At 43.3% G+C, this 20,432-nt stretch overlaps 1 protein-coding gene and 1 long non-coding RNA gene across 4 annotated transcripts in view; one reads left to right on the top strand and one right to left on the bottom strand.

Annotated features, from left to right (window-relative positions):
• The window catches only part of LOC147105831 (uncharacterized), a 57,739-nt gene that overhangs the window by 19,691 nt on the left and 17,616 nt on the right, over positions 1 to 20,432 (bottom strand). The gene's annotated exons all lie outside the window — the stretch shown is intronic.
• Positions 1 to 20,432, top strand: part of LOC147105832 (NACHT, LRR and PYD domains-containing protein 1 homolog) — a 48,237-nt gene that overhangs the window by 18,297 nt on the left and 9,508 nt on the right. For both annotated transcript variants that reach the window (XM_086010603.1, XM_086010602.1), the window contains 3 exons: positions 13,046 to 14,795; positions 15,890 to 15,976; positions 17,512 to 17,679. In XM_086010603.1, coding sequence (XP_085866729.1) covers positions 13,046 to 14,795; positions 15,890 to 15,976; positions 17,512 to 17,679 — 2,005 coding nt within the window. The remainder of the gene's footprint in view (positions 1 to 13,045; positions 14,796 to 15,889; positions 15,977 to 17,511; positions 17,680 to 20,432) is intronic.

The raw sequence follows: 20,432 nt of genomic DNA on the forward strand, positions 1-20,432 counted from the left end.
GCAAGGTGACCAAGGCTGGGATCTGAATATTCACGGGTATTTGACATTTTGGAAGGATAGGCAGAAAGGAAAAGGAGGTGGGGTAGCTCTGTTAATAAAGGTTGAGATCAGTGCAGTGGTGAGAAATGATATTGGTTCAGAAGCTCAAGATGTAGAATCAGTTTGAGTGGAGATAAGAAATAGTAAGGGTCGGAAGTCACTGGTGGGAGTAGTCTATAGGCCCCCTAACAGTAGCTACACTGTAGGACAGAGTATAAATCAAGAAATAATGGGGGCTTGTAAAAAAGGTACTGCAATAATCGTGGGCGATTTTAATCATCATATAGATTGGACAAATCAAATTGGCAAGGGTAGCCTTGAGGGCAAGTTCATAGAGTGTATTCGGGATGGTTTCTTAGAGCAATACGTTGAGGAACCAACCAGGGCACAGGCTATTTTAGATCTGGTAATGTGTAATGAGACAGGATTAATTAATGATCTCATAGCAAAGGATCCCCTAGGAAAAAGTGATCATAGCATGGTTGAATTTCAAATTCAGTTTGAGAGTGAGAAACTTGGGTCTGAAACTAGTGTCCTAAACTTAAATAAAGGCAATTACAAGGGTATGAGGACAGAGTTGGCTAAAGTGGACTGGGGAAATAGATTAAAGGGTAAGATCAGCAGCAGCAGACATTTAAGGAGATATTTCATAAATTTCAGCAAAGGTATATTCCAGTGAGAAAGAAAGGCTCTATGAGAAGGATGCACCATCCGTGGCTAACTAAGGAAGTTAAGGATGGTATCAAGTTGAAAGAAAAGGCATACAATGTTGCGAAGATTAATGGTAGGCCAGAGGATTGGGACATTTTTAGAAACCAGCAAAGGATGACTAAAAAAATTATAAAGAGGAAGAAGATAGCGTATGAGAGTAAACTAGTAAATGATATAAAAACAGACAGTAAGAGCTTCTACATGTATATAAAAAGGAAGAGAGTAGATAAAGTAAACGTTGGTCCCTTAGAAGATGAGACTGGGGAATTAATAATGGTAAATAGAGAAATGGCACAGACTCTAAACAATTATTTTGGATCGGTCTTCACGGTAGAAGACACTAAAAAATCCCAATAATAATAGATAATCAAGGGGCTATAAGGAGGGAGGAACTTAAAACAATCTCTATCACTAGAGAAAAAGTACTAGGCAAACTAATGGGGCTAAAGGCCGACAAGTCCCCCTGGACCTGATGGCCTGCATCCTAGGGTCTTAAAAGAAGTGGCTGCAGAGATAGTGGATGCATTGGTTGTAATCTACCAAAATTCCTTGGATTCTGGGGAGGTCCCAGCGGATTGGAAAACCGCAAATGTAACGCCACTATTTAAGAAAGGAGGGAGACAGAAAACAGGAATCTATAGGCCAGTTAGCCTAACATCTGTCATTAGGAAAATGCTGGAATCCATTATTAAGGAGGTAATAGCAGGACATTTAGAATATCATAAGACAATCAAGCAGAGTAAACATGGTTTTATGAAAAGGAAATTGTGTTTGACAAATTTGCTAGAGTTCTTCATAACTAATAATAAGAAATTTAATTAATTATACAGAATGGAGCAGGTGATGTGTTACTGTTGCGAGATGTGGGAGCTGGTGGACCCCATTGAGGCTCACGGTGATGACATCTGCGACAAGTGTTTGCTGCTAGAGGAACTCCGGCTCCGTATTGCGGTGCTCAAGACAGAGCTTCAGACACTGCAACACATCAGGGAGGGGGAGAAGTTCCTGGACTCTATGTTTCAGGAGGTAGTCACACCTATGAAATTAATTAATTCAGATGTAGTCCGTGGTCAGGGACAGGACGGTGTGACTATGAGTGAGGCAGGTACAGGGATCCAGGAGGTAGTGTTGAAGGAGCCGCAGCCCTTGCTCTTGTCAAACAGTTTCGAGATTCTTTCTCCCTGTGAGGGCGGGAGCGGGGACTGCAGGGAGGATGAGCAACCTGGCCACAGCACCATGGAACAGGGGGCCATTCAAGTGGGGGGAGTAAAAAGAAATGATGTAGTGGTAGGGGATAGTATCATTAGGGGGATAGATAGGGTTCTCTGCAGTCGAAAGCGGGAGTCCCGAAGGCTGTGTTGTCTGCCCGGTGCCAGGGTTAAGGACATCTCTTCTGGGCTGGAAAGAAACTTGGAGTGGGAGGGGGAGGATCCAGTTGTCGTGGTCCATGTTGGTACAAACGACGTAGATAGGACAAGGAAGAAGGTTCTGTTAAAGGAGTATGAACAGCTAGGGGTCAAATTAAAAAACAGAACCTCAAGGGTAATAATCTCTGGATTATTACCTCAGCCACGAGTGAATTTGGTTAGGATAAATAAAATTAGAGAGTTAAATGCGTGGCTCCAAGACTGGTGTGGGAAAAATGGGTTTTGCTTCTTGGGACACTGGCACCAGTACTGGGAAAAGAGGGAGCTGTTCCGTTGGGACGGACTTCACTTGGCCAGTGCTGGGACTATAATCCTGGCGAATCATATAACTAGGGCTGTAGAGAGGGCTTTAAACTAATTAGTGGGGGGGAGGTTTCTAGAGAGCAAATAATAAAAATGACTACGGAGAAGGTCATAGACTTAGGTAGCAGTGGGGAAATTAAAAAACAGAGCGTGTCAGGAAGGGACAGAAGGTATGGAGTAAAAGGTAAAGTAGTAAAAGGGGAAAAAGCAGGAACTAAGTGTCACAAAACATATCTGAAAGTTCTTTATCTGAATGCACGTAGCATTCGTAACAAAATGGACAAGTTAACAGCACAAATAACTACATATGGGTGTGATCTTGTGGCCATTACAGAAACATGGCTGCAGGGTGACCATGACTGGGAATTAAATATACCAGGTTATTTAACAATCAGGAAGGACAGGCAGGAAGGAAGGGGAGGTGGGGTGGCTATGTTAATAAAGGAAGGAATCACTAATACAGAGAAATGATATTGGGTCAAAGGATCAGGATAGTGAAACAGTTTGGGTGGAGATAAGGAATAATAAGGGGAAAAAAACACTAGTGGGCGTAGTCTATAGGCCTCCGAACAGTTGCAACTCTGTTGGACGGAGTATTAATCAGGAAATAGTTGAGGCTTGTAATAAGGGAACAGCTATAATTATGGGGGATTTTAACTATCATATTAACTGGAAAAATCAAATTGGGCAGGGCAGCCTTGAGGATGAGTTCATTGAGTTTATTAGGGATGGGTTTCTTGAGCAGTATGTAACTGAACCAACCAGGGGGCAAGCAACCTTAGATTTGGTCCTGTGTAATGAGACAGGATTAATTAAAAATGTCCTAGTAAAGGATCCCCTTGGAATGAGTGACCATAACATGGTTGAATTCCATATTCAATTAGAGGGTGAGAAGGTTGGATCTCAAACAAGCGTGCTGAGCTTGAATAAAGGAGACTATGAAGGTATGAGAGCGGAATTGATTAGAGTGGACTGGGAAAATAGATTAAAGGGTAACACGGTACATGATCAGTGGTGTACATTTAAGGAGTTATTTTACAACTTCCAAAAAATATATATTCCACTGAGGAAAAAAGGGTGTAAAAGAAAAGATAGCCATCCGTGGCTAAGTAAAGTAATTAAGGATAGTATCCGACTAAAAACAAGGGCATATAAGGTAGCCAAATCTAGTGGGAGGATAGAAGATTGGGAAGTCTTTAAAAGACTGCAAAAAATAACTAAAAGATTGATTAAGAAAGGGAAGATAGATTATGAAAGTAAATTAGCAAAAAATATAAAAACAGATAGCAAAAGTTTCTATAGTTATATAAAAAGAAAAAGGGTGGCTAAAGTAAATGTTGGTCCCTTAGAGGATGAGACCGGGAAATTAATGGTGGGAAACATGGAGATGGCAAAAACACTGAACAATTATTTTGTATCAGTCTTTACGGTAGAGGATACTAAGAATATCCCAACACTGGACAAACAGGGGGCTCTAGGGGGGGGGGAGGAGCTAAATACGATTAAAATCACTAAGGAAGTGGTACTTGGTAAAATAATGGGACTCAAGGCAGATAAATCCCCTGGACCTGATGGCTTACATCCTAGGGTCTTGAGGGAAGTAGCGGTAGGGATTGTGGATGCATTGGTAATTTTCAAAACTCCCTGGACTCAGCAAAGGTCCCAGCAGATTGGAAAACTGCTAATGTAACACCCTTATTTAAAAAGGGTAGTAGGCAGAAGGCTGGAAACTATAGACCTGTTAGCCTAACATCTGTGGTTGGTAAAATTTTAGAGTCCATTATTAAGGAGACAGTAACGGGACATTTGGATAAACATAATTTAATAGGACAAAGTCAGCATGGTTTTATGAAGGGGAAGTCATGTTTGACAAATTTGCTGGAGTTCTTTGAGGAAGTAACATACAGGGTGGATAAAGGGGAACCAGTGGATGTAGTGTATTTAGACTTCCAAAAGGCATTTGACAAGGTGCCACACAAAAGATTATTGCTCAAGATAAAAAATCACGGGATTGGGGGTAATATTCTGGCATGGGTGGAGGATTGGCTATCTAACAGAAAGCAGAGAGTTGGGATAAATGGTTCGTTCTCAGACTGGCAATCAGTAACTAGTGGTGTTCCGCAGGGGTCAGTGCTGGGTCCCCAACTCTTTACAATCTATATTAACAATTTGGAGGAGGGGACCGAGTGTAACATATCAAAGTTTGCAGATGATACAAAGATGGGAAGGAAAGTAGTGAGTGAGGAGGACATAAAAAACCTGCAAAGGGACATAGACAGGCTAAGTAAGTGGGCAGAGATTTGGCAGATGGAATACAATACTGGAAAGTGTGAGGTTATGCACTTTGGCAGGAAAAATCATAGAGCAAGTTATTATCTTAATGGCAAGAAACTGGAAAGTACTGTAGTACAAAGGGATCTGGGGGTCCTGGTGCACGAAACTCAAAAAGTTAGTATGCAGGTGCAGCAAGTGATCAAGAAGGCCAATGGAATGTTGGCTTTTATTGCTAGGGGGATAGAATATAAAAACAGGGAGGTATTGTTGTAGTTGTACAAGGTATTGGTGAGACCGCACCTGGAATACTGCATACAGTTTTGGTGTCTATACTTAAAAAAAGACATACTTGCTCTTGAGTCAGTACAAAGAAGGTTCACTCGGTTAATCCCGGGGATGAGGGGGTGGTCATATGAGGAGAGGTTGAGTAGACTGGGACTCTACTCATTGGAGTTCAGAAGAATGAGAGGCGATCTTATTGAAACATATAAGATTGTGAAGGGGCTTGATCAGGTGGATGCGGTGAGGATGTTTCCAATGATGGGTGAAACTAGAACTAGGGGGCATAATCTTAGAATAAGGGGTTGCTCTTTCAAAACTGAGATGAGGAGAAACTTCTTCACTCAGAGGGTAGTAGGTCTGTGGAATTTGCTGCCCCAGAAAGCTGTGGAAGCTACATCATTAAATAAATTTAAAACAGAAATAGACAGTTTCTTAGAAGTAAAGGGAATTAGGGGTTACGGGGAGCGGGCAGGAAATTGGACATGAGTCTAGGTTCGGAACGGTCATGGCCCTGTGGGTAGCGGAGCAGGCCCAGGGGCCGTGTAGCCTGGTTTTGCTCCTACTTCTTGTGTTCTAATTATGTGTTAGATTTCAGGAGATGGTTCTATTCCTGTTCCTGGCTGGGGTGGAGATCACCTTTTACAGAAGGTAAGTACTGTAGAAAATATAGGGACAGAGTGATCTCCTGGACAAGTTTCGATCGCCTAGATGGGTCGGAGAGGAATTTCCCAGATTTTTTCTCCCAAATTGGCCATTAGGTTTTTTATCTGGTTTTTCGCCTCTCCCAGGAGATCACATGGGTTCGGGTGGGATGTAGAGTGATAGTAGATTTGAGGTTAGGATCAGATCAGCCGTGATCTTATTGAATGGTGGAGCAGGCTCGAGGGGCCGATTGGCCTACTCCTGCTCCTATTTCTTATGTTCTTATGTAACAAACAGGGTGGATAAAGGGGAACCAGTAGATGTAGTGTATTTGGATTTCCAGAAGGCATTCGATAAGGTGCCACAAGATAAGAGCGCACGGAGTTGGGGGTAATATATTGGCATGGATAGGGGATTGGCTAACTAACAGAAAAGAGTCGGGATAAATGGGTCATTTTCCGGTTGGCAACCAGTAACTAGTGGGGTGCCGCAAGGATCAGTGCTGGGGCCTCAGCTGTTTACAATCTATATTAATGACTTGGATGAAGGGGCCGAGTGTACTGTAGCCAAATTTGCTGATGATACAAAGATAGGTGGGTTAGCAAGTTGTGAGGAGGACACAAAGACTCTGCAAAGGGATATAGATAGGTTAAGTGAGTGAGCAAAAATTTGGCAGATAGAGTATAATGTGCGAAATTGTGAGGTTCTCCACTTTGAAAGGAAGAATGAAAAAGCAAATTATTATTTAAATGGAGTGAGAGTACAAAATGCTGCGGTATAAAGGGATCTGGGGGTCCGAGTACATGAAACACACAAAGTTAGCACGCAGGTACAGCAAGTAATTAGGAAGGCTAATGGAATGTTGGCCTTTATTGCAAAGGATATGAAGTAAAAAGGTAGGGAAGTTTTGAAGTAACTTTACAGGGCGCTGGTGTAAGTCGTTTTTGATCCTAGCCCAATTGCTAGACGGACGGTTCGAATCGTCCCCGCCTTACGAAAGTTTTATACCCGGGAATTATTATTCAGAGTGTAAATGAAATAAGTCACCAACAGGAATGCTTCGGTGAAAAATCAAACTTATATTTATTTGGTCTAACATACACTGGCTAAAACATGCACTACTAAACAAAATCACTGTCCCTGTGGAGAATAAAATCCAGATTACAAACAACATACATACAGTACAAAACTGGGGATTATAACAAGCAGTAATTCCCTTGTTGCTATGGTGGACTCTAACTCCACCCCTACCAACGAATTACCCAGTCGCATAAACCCCTTCGCCTGGCTGAACCAAACGAAGCTCCCACCCTCGGAATAGCCCAAAAAACTTTACTTCTGAGAAAATTCTGAGCCCTTACAGCTCACCCAGCTCACCTGGGATATCGGGTTACCGGCTTGGGACACTCGAGACTGTGCTTACCCCCACACGCGGTCGGTTTCGATCGCTCCGCTCGGCGGCTTCTCTGGTATTTCTTGTTAGATCGATCTTGTTGGAGTGGGAGCGAGAGAGAGAGAGAATGGTGGGAAAGGATCTATCTTTATAGGAGTCTGACTACCCCTATCTTTCCCGCCAATCTTTAAAATCCTTTTGTTTCTAAGCACTCCGATGCTTAATCAGTGATGGGTCATCATCGGACCCATGAGTATTCCGTGATTGGATTAATGGCCCTAAGTCTGGGACCATCTTTGGTCTTTGTGTTGGGAAAAACTGGCTCCTCTTCAGCTGGCTGAGGCCAGTGGGTTCATTGTTCTGCTTCTCTTCTGAGATGGAGGTGAGAAGTGCTCTTGCACATTAGAGTGGCTTTCTAATAAGTTCAAGTTCAATGGCCCCCTTCCTTTTTCCAGGACTGTCGGGCGAACCCATACATTCTGGATGACTGACAGTTCTTTTGTCACAGCCAACTGCCATGCGTTCTCTGGAGTTTTAACAAACTAGTCCCCCATGCATCTGCACAGGGTGATCCCACCACAGGGAAAACCCCCTCAGCCCATAAAGTCCACAAAAATATTCTCGACTGAGTCCATTCTTCAAACAGAGACTTTGCGATCTCTTCACTGGTGAGACCGCACCTGGAGTACTGCGTACAGTTTTGGTCTCCATATTTAAGGAAGGATATACTTGCATTGGAGGCAGTGCAGAGAAGGTTCACTAAGTTGATTCCTGGGATGAAGAGGTTGACGTATGATGAAAGGTTGAGCCTATACTCATTGGAGTTTAGTAGAATGAGATGTGATCTTATTGAAACATAAGATTCCGAGGGGATGTTTCCCCTAGTGGGGGTATCTAGAACTAGGGGGCATAGTTTCAGAATAAGGGGTCGCCCATTTAAGACGGAGATGAGGAGAAATTTCTTCTCTCAGAGGGTCGTGAATCTTTGGAATTCTCTACCCCAGAGAGCTGTGGAGGCGGAGTCAGTCAATATATTCAAGGCAGAGATTTGAACTACAAGGGAGTCAAGGGGTATGGAGAGAGCGGGAAAGTGGTGTTGAGGCCAAGATTGGATCAGCCATTATCTTTATTGAATGGCAGAGCAGGCTCGAGGGGCCATTTGATAGCCGGGATGTTGTCGGGCCCATAGCCTTTGCTGTATCCAGTGCGCTCAGCCGTTTCTTGATATCACGTGGAGTGAATCGAAATTGGCTGAAGACTGACTTCTGTGATGGTGGGGACCTCAGGAGGAGGCCGATATGGATCATCCACTCGGCACTTCTGGCTGAAGATGGTTGCAAACGCTTCAGCCTTGTCTTTTGCACTCACGTGTTGGGCTCCACCATCATTGAGGATGGAGATATTCATGGAGCCTCCCCCTATTAGTTGTTTAATGGTCCACCACCATTCATGACTGGATGTGGCAGGACTTTGATCTGATCCGTTGATTGTGGGATCGCTTAGCCCTGTCTATAACATACAGTGGTATACAGTTGGGAGGGAGGGAGTGGCCCTGGGAGTCCTCAACATTGACTCCAGACCCCATGAAGTCTACATGGCTTCAGATCAAGCATGGGCAAGGAAACCTCCTGCTGATTACCTCCTACCACCCTCCCTCAGCTGTTGAATACCACTTTGAAGAAGCACCGAGAGTAGTAAGGGCACACAATATACTCTGGGTGGGGGACTTCAATGTAGCACCACTATTGACAGATTTCCTTCTCTAAATGACATTAGGACAGATGGGTTTTTACGACAATCCGATAATTTCATGGTCACCATTACTGATACTAGCTTTTTATTTCAGATTTATATAATTAACTGAATTTAAATTCCCCAGCTGCCGTGGTGGGATTTGAACTCACGTCTCTGGATCATTAGTCCAGGCCTTTGGATTACCAGCCCAGTGACATTACCACTACTCTACCGTTCCACCTGCCATCTATTCCATCAGCACGGGTGCCCTTGAAACTCTCTCACCTTGGTCCTCAGAATCCCACCACAATCAGCCCCAGCACCAGGCACACCAGCAGCACCAAAAACAGCACCAACCTTCTCCGCAATCAACTGATGCTGAACAGGACACAGGGCATCAGCACCCAAGCACATTGCTGCCCGGGAGGCCAGGGATGGCCTTACCAGGGCCAGATTTACTTCACTTGATGCTGTACACCCTGGCTGCCACATGATGCGCCAAGTTGGCATCACCCCACACCAACAGCATAAAGCATCCCTACAAATGCCCAAGCCATTTCTTTCACACTCATCACCATTGCGGGGGGTGTACCGTTATGTCTCACCATTCACTGCAACTCACTAAGCCACTTCCAAAGGTGCACACGAATCTGTCCAAGAACACAAAGTGTTGAAAATAAAGGTTTCAGTGTTTGACACCACATTAACAGAAACTTTACATGAACATTGGATAAAACACCCAAGTGCCTACCCTTGTGTGTTGTTAGTTGATATGATTGCACTAGGATGAGGGGGAGTATGAGGGGTGGCTAGTGAGATGGGGAAGTGATAATGTAGATAGAGAGAGAGGGATGGGTGGAGGTGCAAGGTAAGGATGTGCAGGAGTAGGGTAGGGAAGGCAGAGTGATGGGGATGTGATGAGAGGCACAGCAGGATCAGGTTGAGTGTGGCTTTGTACTGTTTCGTGATCTACTGAGATCATTGAAATGTTTGTGGCACTGCAGCCAGGTCCACCTGACCACATCCCTGCTTGTGCCCTTCTGTGCAAGATGCAACCAGGCTGTGTTGATCTCTTGGGGAGGTCTCTTCCGCCCACTGGAAGGGAAGAGAACCTCCCTGTGTGCTGTGACTCCCTCCATAAGCATATGGAGGGAGTCATGGGAGAGCCTGGGTGCAGCCCAGCACCTCTGTGCAGTCATTGTCCGTGTTTGCAGCACCTCAATGCTGTAGAACACTGACAGCACAAATGTCAAAAGAGAGTTGCGCATGGTCCCTTTAAGGAAACCAGCTGATGATGCATCATCAAATGATGTCATCAGACCCGCTTCCTTCAATTGGCTGGGAAACTCGCTGGGCAGGCTTAACAAGCCCAATCAAGGGAAATTCATTTCAGGGGCCGGGATGGAGCAGCGAGGCTGGGACCCACCACCGACATCGCCCGAAAATCCAGCCCAATGTTTCAGGTTGATGATGTTTCATCACAACTGATTTTTGATGGCTTGTTCATGTGCTAAAGAGCCTCCGAGGTGGCCAAGATAGGGTCTTGAGCCGAAATGCCGGTTTAGGCCACTTTTGGCGCTAGACTCCATCTTGGTAAAGGAGTTGGAGCTTGCACTAGGAACGGCTGGCCGGAGGATCGTTAAGCAGCTGGTTGCCACTCAAGTTGCCAGCTCATTAACGAGGCTGCACGGCATTTTGTTGGCTAGCGCTTGACCTAAAACCCTCTCCTAACAGCAACCACCTGATTGGAAGTAAACAAGTTGTTGCTGAGGATTTCAAGCGCTACTTAAAGGTATATCACCATTCACTGTTCACTTGCTGCTGGAGGTTTGAAAAGGACTTTTGAAACACATCAGGAGACTTTCTAGGACACTTTGTCAAGACTTCACAACACTCTAGCAACATTTATTCCAGAAATTCTCTGAGGACTTCACCTAAAAGAGTGAGTTCTGTGCTACTCTACCTTGTAGGAGTCACCAGGAGAAAGGGAGTGCTTGGTCATCAACATCTTGCTAAGGGTCCCCCTTGGTCTGCAGGAGGACATGAGGCCAGGCAGAGCAGCACCAGCTGCTGCAGGAGAGATGGACAGGAGGGTGAGGTGGACTCCTTCCCCCCTGCGGATACAGGACATCCCTCCTCCTGTGGACCTCCTCCATCAGGACCTCCAGTGTTGCGTCCGAGAACCTGTGCGCCCTCTCACTTGGTCCCTGAGCCATCCTGAAACCTGCCACTATGTGTCAGCCAGCTCACTCAACACCATCTGTGGAAATGGGTGCATGGAGCCCACATAGACTGCTCCACACAAATTGTGTCTAACCAGCATTTGAGTGCTAAACCTGCAGCTGTCTATTTTAGCACCTCCAGGCAAGTTTAAATTATGGTAATCAGACTTTCAAACAGGCGTGTCTTATTAGCACAGCACCCATTCAGTGCCTGTTTTCACCCTTTCACAAAAATAACACTTCCTTACTCTTATACACCAACCCTCTTGCAATAAAGGCTAACATACCATTTGCCTTCCTAATTGCTTGCTGTACCTGCATCTTAACTTCCTGTGATTTGTGTACAAGGGCACCCTCTGAATACCGACATTTACTCATCTCTCACCTTCTGAAAAATATTCTGCTTTTCCCTTCTTCCTATCAAATTGGATAATTTCATTCTTCCCCACATTATACTCCATCTGCCACCTTGCCCAATCACTTAACCTGTTTATATCCCTTTGCAGCCTCCTTACATCCTCCTCACTGCTTACATTCCCACCTAGCTTTGTATCATCAGCAAACTTGGATATATTACACTCGGTCCCCTCATCAAAGTCATTGAAATAGATTGTAAATAGTTGAGTCCCAAGCACTGATCTTTGCAACACTCAACTAGTTACACCCTGCCATCACGAAAATGACCCTATTATTCCTACTCTCTGTTTTCTGTCCATTAACCAATCCTCAATCCATGCTAATATATTACCTCCAATCCCATGAGCCCTAATCTTATGTAACAACCTCTTGTGTGGCACCTTATCAAATGCCTTCTGTAAATCCAAATATACTACATACACTGGTTCCCCCTTATCTATCCTGCGTGTTACACCCTCAAGAAACTTTTAATACACTTGTCAAACATGATTTCCCTTTCATAAAACCATGCTGACTCTGCCTAATCATGTTGTGATTTTCCAAATGCCATGTTACCATGTCCTTATTAACAGATTCTAGCATTTTTCTTCTACTGATGTCAGGCTAACTGATCTATAGTTCCTGGTTTTCACTCTCCCTCCTTTCTTGAATAGCGGGGTTACATTTGCTACCTTCCAATCCACTAGGACCGTTCTAGAATCTAGGGAATTTTGTAAATCACAACCAATGCATCCACTATCTCTGTAGCCACCTCTTTAAAACCCTAGGATGCAGGGCATCAGGTCCGGGGGATTTGTCAGCTTTTAGTCCCATTAATTTCTCCACTACTTTTTCTTAACAGATACTAATTACTTTAAGTTCCTCATTCTCATTAGACCCTTGGTTCCCCACAATTTCCAATATGTTCTTCATGTCTTCTACTGTGAAGACAGACACAAAATATTTGTTTAATGTCTCTGCCATTTCCTTATTCCCCATTATAATTTATCCTGTCTCTGCCACATTTACTTTTGCTAATCTCTTCCTTTTTACATACTTGTAAAAGCTCTTACAATGTTTTTATATTTCTTGCTAGTTTACGCTCATTCTATTTTCTCTCTCTTTATCGATCTCTTCGTCATCCTTTGCTGTTTTTTAAAGCCATCACAATCCTCAGGATTACTACTCTTTTTGTTTGATATAATCGCTCCTGTGAAGTACCTTGGGACATTTTACTACGTCAAAGGTGCTATATAAATACAAGTTGTATACACACTCCCAGCAGCCCCACTGTATACACACATCAGGAGTTCCGAGTTTATCTTTCAGGTCCATCAGATTTTGACGTGTGAAATATTTTCATAAGTACGTCTAATATTTTAAGCGGTGTAACAAAGTGCAAACCAAATATAAAATCACAAGCGAATGAACATATAAATTCTGTAACATTTAGAACTTAAACATAGAGGGAGGTGGGTATTTATAAAAGCTGGATATGTAACTAGCGGAATGTCTGGTGCCCATTTCTGAGGTCCGTTTCTGATTCCTACATTTCCTGTGTTTTTGATAATCCATTAATAAAACACCTACTCATACCAAGAAATTCAACCTTTCCCTTCCAGATATTATTGAAAGATACAAACAGTACGTCTTGAAGAACCCAACAGATTGCTCTGACAAAATGTCACACGGCAGGACCAAAAACTATAGCTCACTTGCCAGAACCGTAAAGGTCACCTACCCCAAGGAGCAGGGCCTACCAGTTGACTTTATGTGGGCAGGCGCTTTGGATATCGCGACAGAAGTTAAAACCGCAAAACTGCTGTCTTTGCCCCAGAGGGAAAAGTGCTCCTTGAAACGAGCCCTGCTGGTAGGTGACGCAGGGGTGGGGAAAAGCTGGGTTGTGGCCAGCATCCAGCAAGAGTGGGCATCTCAATCAAGCCAGCTGCTCAGGTGCATCATTGTTTTCAGATTCTCCGACTTAAATGGGGTTGAAGGAAAGACCACTCTACGGAAACTGCTTAAGAAACACTGCGAGCCACTTTCTTCAGTCCTAACGGAACTTCTCTGTAACCCTCATGATGTGCTGATCATTTTGGATGGACTGGATGAATTCAGCCATCAGTTGCGATGGGATCCACCAGACGGTGATTTTAACATGGACACTGAGGCTGAAGTAAATGTTCTTGTGTCCAAAATAATTTCCAGGGAACTCCTTCCAGCAGCACAGGTATTGGTTACCTCCCGATGGAATACCCAGCAGGCAGAATCTAACAAGAAGTATTTTGATTGCATCTTTATTATCTCTGAGTTTACCAATGATCAGTTGAAACAATATTGTGAAGTGTTCTATCCGGAAAAGGAAAAGGCAGCAGAAATGTATAAACACTTTACAGAAAATGAGACCATCACCTGCCTGGCTTCTAATCCCCTCAACAGCTACATCCTGTGCAATATTTTGGACAGATGTAAGTGCTGTCCTGAGGAGTTGGCAAAAATGCCACTGACGAACAGCAAAGTGTTCTCGCTGTTCCTTTACAGTCTATTTAACTGCAGTTTGCCTTGTTCTGCACATTCACCTGAAGAGGTGGTGATCGCTATTGATAAATCTGAGATTGACCAGAAAAACACAGTGCTTCAAGACACTGTCCTGAAAGTGGGGGAACTGTCCTTCAACAAGCTGCTGTCAGGGACACTTGAAATGAAGAAAGCTGATCTGGATGCCTATGAAATAGACCCAGAAGTTCTTTCAAAGTATTTCTCAAATCTTATCTTGGAAAAGTGTAAAGATCAAAGTGTCTTTGAGTTCTACCATGCTGTGCTGAAGGAACAGTTTGCAGCTTTGTATTGTGCGACTTCACTGAATGATGATGCTCAAGAGTTGGTCAAATGTCTGGATCTTTGGTGTTTTGGGAAAACTCCACATAATCAAAAAAGCCAATTTTATCTGCAACCATTTCAGCCCAAACACACAGAGAAACTGTACAATTTCACCAGGCTTCTCATGGGCTTCTTAACAGCAGGAAGAGACGGCAAGTTGTGGAACTGTACAGCTCCTCTCACTCATTTTACAGCCAGAGCTCTCATGACCTGGTTCAAAAACTGTCTCGAGCGAGACATTAAGGATGCAGAGTTGCTGAATTTAATGCGTTGTCTTTTTGAACTGCATGATTCAACTGTAACAGCAGAAGTATCTCATCATATCAAACGTGTAAAGCTTTTCAACATTTCTCTGAGCCCACTAGACATCTCCGCTTTATGTTACTGTCTCAGTTATTCCACTGTGGAAGAATTGGATTTAAGACTCTGTACCTTGGGGGATGAAGGAATAAAACAGCTCAAGGATGTGCTATTCAAGTGCAAAACTGTTTTGTGAGTAATATTCTTCATAAGAATGTTAAGTAAAAATGCAATCGTTTACAATCTATTATATACTAAAGACTTGCATTTATGAGTGCCCTGTTGTGTACCATCTCTTATCACGCTTTGTTATCTCATGCATTTTCTCTCACTATTCTGTCCTGGCCGACATTTATGCCTGCATATAGTGACAGCACTATTCCAGGCCAGACGATTAGGTAATTCCCCCGTCAATCACGCCTGGAGACCGCACTGCTGTGCGTGACTGTGATTGATTTTACACCTGAGTTCTGTTTGCTGCAGTTTATAGAGACTCTTTTTTTAAATAGTCTCTCCAGATAGACTCTGTTTGCTTTGCTGTTGCTGTTGCTTTGCTTGCTGTAAAATGCACTGTTTGGCTGTAAGTCCTGCCGGAAGTCTCGCCCCCGCCACCAACTCATTGGCTTGCACAGTGGTGTCAATACACACTGCAAACATTTATCCCTTAACACAACTTGACTGCTGTCCATGGGATCTCACTGGGCGCAAATTGACTGCTGTGTTTGCCTACAAAATAACAGTGACTACACTGCAAAAATAATTCAGCAGCTGTGAAATGCTTTGCGAGATGCTGAGCATGTGAAAGGCGCTATATAAATGCAAGTTGTTTCTTCATTCCTATCTCTGATGAGGACAGTAGCTACAGAACAAATATCCATTGTTTCAAAGACTAACAATTTTATCAGTTCTAATGCAAAGCTTTATGTATGTGTTGATCTGTATGTCAAAACAACCTGCCTATACTCTTACAGATAGTTACCCTCTAATTGTAAGCATGGTTGAATCAAGATGGTTTTGTGTATTAAGCAATCTCCTGACTAACAAAGGATCTGTTAAAGATGCAGCTATCTGAAGCCTATTGTTAAATTACATTTACCCTGCCTATCTAAAATCATATATAATACAGAAATGTTCCTTATTCGATATAGGCCAGAATCTGTGCTTTCCTAACAGTTCTGCAATTCTTTATTTTCTGTCTGCTCTTTCAGTCAGCACTACGTGAGGTTGGAGAGCCTTACTAGGCAGGTATTCAAAACTCTGATTGTTTTCATGGTCCTGTGTTACAGTGTAAGCTCCAACAAACTGACTGAGAAGTCAGCAGAGATTTTGAGCAGCATTCTTCAAGACCCAAAGTGCAGTATTGAGACATTGTCGTGAGTTTTTTCAATCACGTAAATTATGTTTTTAAAATTGCTCAGATTTCAATATAAAAATTTTTACGGGGATAAGGGAGTTCCTTAATGTGTATAGAACTCCTTTCTAACCCAATATGCAAGAAGCCCGACAAGGGGAGGATTCGCTACTGGATCTAGTAATGGAGAATGAACTTGAGCAGATAAGAGAAGTAAAAATAGGGGAACATCTAGGCAATAGTAACCATAATATAATATGCTTTAAGATAATAATTGAGAAGGACATAAGTATGACGAAGACCAGGGTAATAGATTGGAGAAAAGCCGATTTTGAGGGCTGAGAATAGAACTTGGGAAAATAAAATGGACAACGATATTGGCAAACAATGATGTAGAACAGCAATGGGAAACGGTCCAGGAAAAATATATTCTGCTAAAAAACAAGAAGCTAAACAGTAATGCGACACCATAGATGAATAAAGACACGAGGGAAAATTGAGGGTAAGGAAAGAGGCATATACTATGTACATGGACAGCAGGGTAGAGCATGACAAGGGAGAATATGAAGAGATTAGGAGAGAAGTCAAATAAACTATTAGGGAGGCAAAGAGGAACTATGAAATTAAATTATCAAGGAACATAAAACAAAATAGTAAAATATTCTACAGGCACATAAATTTTAAAAAAGGAAAGTTGGGATGGGAATGGGGCCACTAAGGGACGGTCAGGTTAAAATCACAGGCAGCGATAGCGAAATGGCAGAAATATTAAATAATTACTTTGCTTCAGTATTTACCAGGGAGACAGATCAGGTGGACATGACATCGGAAGATGAGATTAGAAGTAATATAACCGGATTTAAAATAAAAAGGAGGAGAAATATTAAATAAACTAATCAAACTCAAGAGGATAAAATCCCTGGTTCGGACGGATTATATCCACGCATTTTAAAAGAATCTATGGAAGAGATAGCAGAGGCACTATTACACACATTTAATAATTCGTTAGAAAAAGGTGTAGTGCCAGAGGACTAGCGGATAGCGGAGAGGGTGTAAAAAAATATTTACAAGGATGGTACCAGAAATGCGAGGGTATACCTATCAGGAAAGGATGAACAGGCTGGGTCTCTTTTCTCTTGAAAAGAGAAGGCTGAGGGGTGACTTACTAGAGGTCTTTAAAATTATGAAAGGTTTTGATAGAGTAGACACTTGTGGGGAAGAGCAAAACTAGAGGTCATCAATATAAGATAGTCACCAAGAAATCAAATAGGAATTCAGAAGAAACTTCTTTACCCAGAGAGTGGTGAGAATGTGGAACTCGCTACCACAGGGAGTGGTTGAAGTGAATATAGTATAGATACATTTAAGGGGAGGCTAGACAAGCATATGAGGGAGAAGGGAATAGAGGGTTATGCTGATAGAGTTAGATAAGGAAGGACTGGAGGAGGCTCGAGTGGAGCATAAATGCCAGCATGGACTGGTTGGGGTTTCTGTGCTGTATATTGTATGCAAAATCTAATCCCTGTCATTTGTGTCTCTGGATTTTTTTTTGTTTAGATGTGGCACAAACTGCTTTGGTTCCAGAGGAGCTCAGTTTTTTTGGAAAGCTCTGGCAAAAAACCAAAGCCTGAAATCCCTTAGTTTGTACGATAATAGGATCGCAGATGAAGGCACAGTGAACATGATTCAATACCTGCGTTGCAACAAAACTCTTGAGAAGCTCTAGTAAGTATGCAGTACATGTATGCACATGCGTTTGTGTGTAGGCACATGTGTGTGTATGTGTTCGCATGTGCATGTGTATACGTGGATGAGTATGCATGTGTGTGTATGTACATACATGCACATGTGTTTGCGATTTTGAGACTGCAGGCCTCAGTCGGGCCCACGGTTTAAATGACATGCGTGCCCAAATGATATCATTGGGACTCAACTGCCATTTAAATAAGGCCCTCGCTCCTCTAGGGCGGGCAGCCTTCTGTGCCTGAATTCAGGCACATAAAAATGGGGGGGGGGGGTGGATGCGTTGGGAACGTGGCGGAAACGCTCCCCGCCATCTGACCCCTCCCACAACCCCCCCCCCCCCACCTGCACTGTTCAGCCCTAAAATGTCTGGACCATTTTGTTGTGGTGAAGTGGATGGTCATAAAGAAAGAAAGACTTGCATTTATATAGCGCCTTTGGTTGATGAGGAGAGAAGACTTTATTCAATCTCCTTTGCAGTCTTTGCCTCCTGCAGCACGAGTGTACATCCGGGGGAGCAGCTGATTGGTAGCTCAGGCACCTTTGCACAGAACTATCTTGAACAATAGAACAAGGCTATAATTGTATCTTGGTGAAAAAGGCACCCCCAAAAAAAATCTCATGCCTAAATCCATGAAGGAACTTCCTGTTGCTGGTAGGCCAGGAGTCTACATGAAACTAATAATGCTATGGAAGTTTGTCCACTTGCCTTTTCTCAGACTTCCAGTGACTATCAGGGAAGATGCCATATTTAGTGTTTGGTCCTGACACGGTAGAAAATTTGGAGCGATCACAAGATGGATGCAGATGAGGGAAACCAGTCGAACCACATTAGCTCATCCATTCATGAAGAGACAGCAGATCCCTCCTCTCACTGCCCATCACAACACCAACTGTTTCAGACATGATTCAGGGTTTTCATCTCCACTACCCTTCCTAGAAATTATTTCCATAGTTTTTGTTTTAATGCACAACTTCCTGCTTGGCATTCTTAAATTTACCTTCAATTAGTTGGAACCTTTGCTTCCTTCTGCTACTGTCACGGTTTCATTTGAAGTAACATTCCATTTACCTTTTCTATACCATCTTCTGGGAACACTTGATCTGGTCCGCATAGAATCATTTTTTTCAAGACTATGGGATGGAGAGGAGCTGGAATGCTTATTACAAAGTCATGGGGAGCAGGGCCAGTCTCCCCGGCCTGGGCCTCCGAGTCTCTCACCACTTCCCTGAATCGAATGGTTTGAATCAAGACTAGTCGAGAAAGGAGGTAAATCATTCTCACTGCATAGACCAGCCCAGACACCTTGGCGGAAATTTAACATGAAGGGGCACATGGGTTTGGGTGCGGGGGTTAAAAGCAGGGGAAATGACAGCACGTCGGGAAACCTGCTCCAACCCGTCAACGTCCGCATTTAACTGCAGCGCGTTAGACTGTGTGAGTGCATGACCCCCCTCGGGGATGTAGGTTTCCTATTAACATATGCTAATTGCTCAGTTAGAGTGATATTGACAGAGAAAAGTGGGATCAGGGATAGGCATGACATTGCATAAGGATGAGGGTGAGTGTCAGTGGTGGATGTGCTGGAGTCGTACTGCCAGACTTGGGCCCTGACAATAAATCCCCAAAAAACCAAAGTCCTTGTGTTCCAGCAAAGATCCAGACATCAGGGACCCAAAATAAATTTCACACTAGGAACAACCAAAATTGAACAAACCACTAACTACACATACTTGGGCTTAAAAATCAGTTCTACGGGAAATTTCAAGCTGGCTGTGAATGAACTGAAAGAGAAAGCAAGAAGGGCTTTCTATGCCATTAAAAAATCAATCCAAATAGAAATCCCAATTAGCATTTGGCTCAAAATTTTCAAATCAGTAATTGAACCAATTGCACTCTATGGCAGTGAGGTGTGGGGACCGCTAACACAAGAATTTGCAAAATGGGACAAACACCCAATTGAGATCCTACATGCAGAATTCTGTAAAAGTATCCTCCGGACTCAAAGGAAAACCGTAAACAATGCATGCAGGGCAGAACTAGGCCAATATCCACTAATAATCACTATCCAAAAAAGAGCCACCAAATTTTGGAAACACCTAGAAATGAGCAACCCCCAATGCTATCATTACGAAGCCCTGAAATGCCAAGAGAGGACCATAAAGAAGAATACCCTCAGTCAACTAGTCCTGGGACTCAGTGAAGTAACTACTAACACTACTAACAATAACCAGCCCCAGGACAGTGACAGCGTAACACAAAGAATTCGACCCAACACAATCGTCGCTAAGCAAAAGGAAAAATATCTGTCATATTGGGCAGAAACAACAAAAACCCAAAGCAAACTCAATTGCTACTTGGCCCTAAACAGACAATACAACATGGCTGATTACCTGACCATGGTAAAGGATAGCAAACTGAGAAAAACTTTGACAATGTACAGACTTAGTGAACATAGCCTGGCGATCGAAAAAGGTAGACACAGGCAGACCCAGCTACCAAGAGAGGACAGGATATGCTCTCACTGCAGTCAGGGAGTGGTGGAGACAGAGATGCACTTCCTCACAGCTTGTAGAAAATATCAGGGCATAAGGGAGAATTTCTACCCAAAATTCACAAAAATATGCCCGGAATTCAGAAATTTGAATGATGACCAAAAACTCCCATACCTACTAGGGGAAGAGAGAAATTGTGTAACACTAGCGGCACACTATGTTACAGCTTGCCATAAACA

Source organism: Somniosus microcephalus, chromosome 17 (genome assembly GCF_052327205.1).
Source record: "Somniosus microcephalus isolate GS21.2 chromosome 17, FLI_Smic_1.0, whole genome shotgun sequence".
Taxonomy (NCBI): domain Eukaryota; kingdom Metazoa; phylum Chordata; class Chondrichthyes; order Squaliformes; family Somniosidae; genus Somniosus; species Somniosus microcephalus.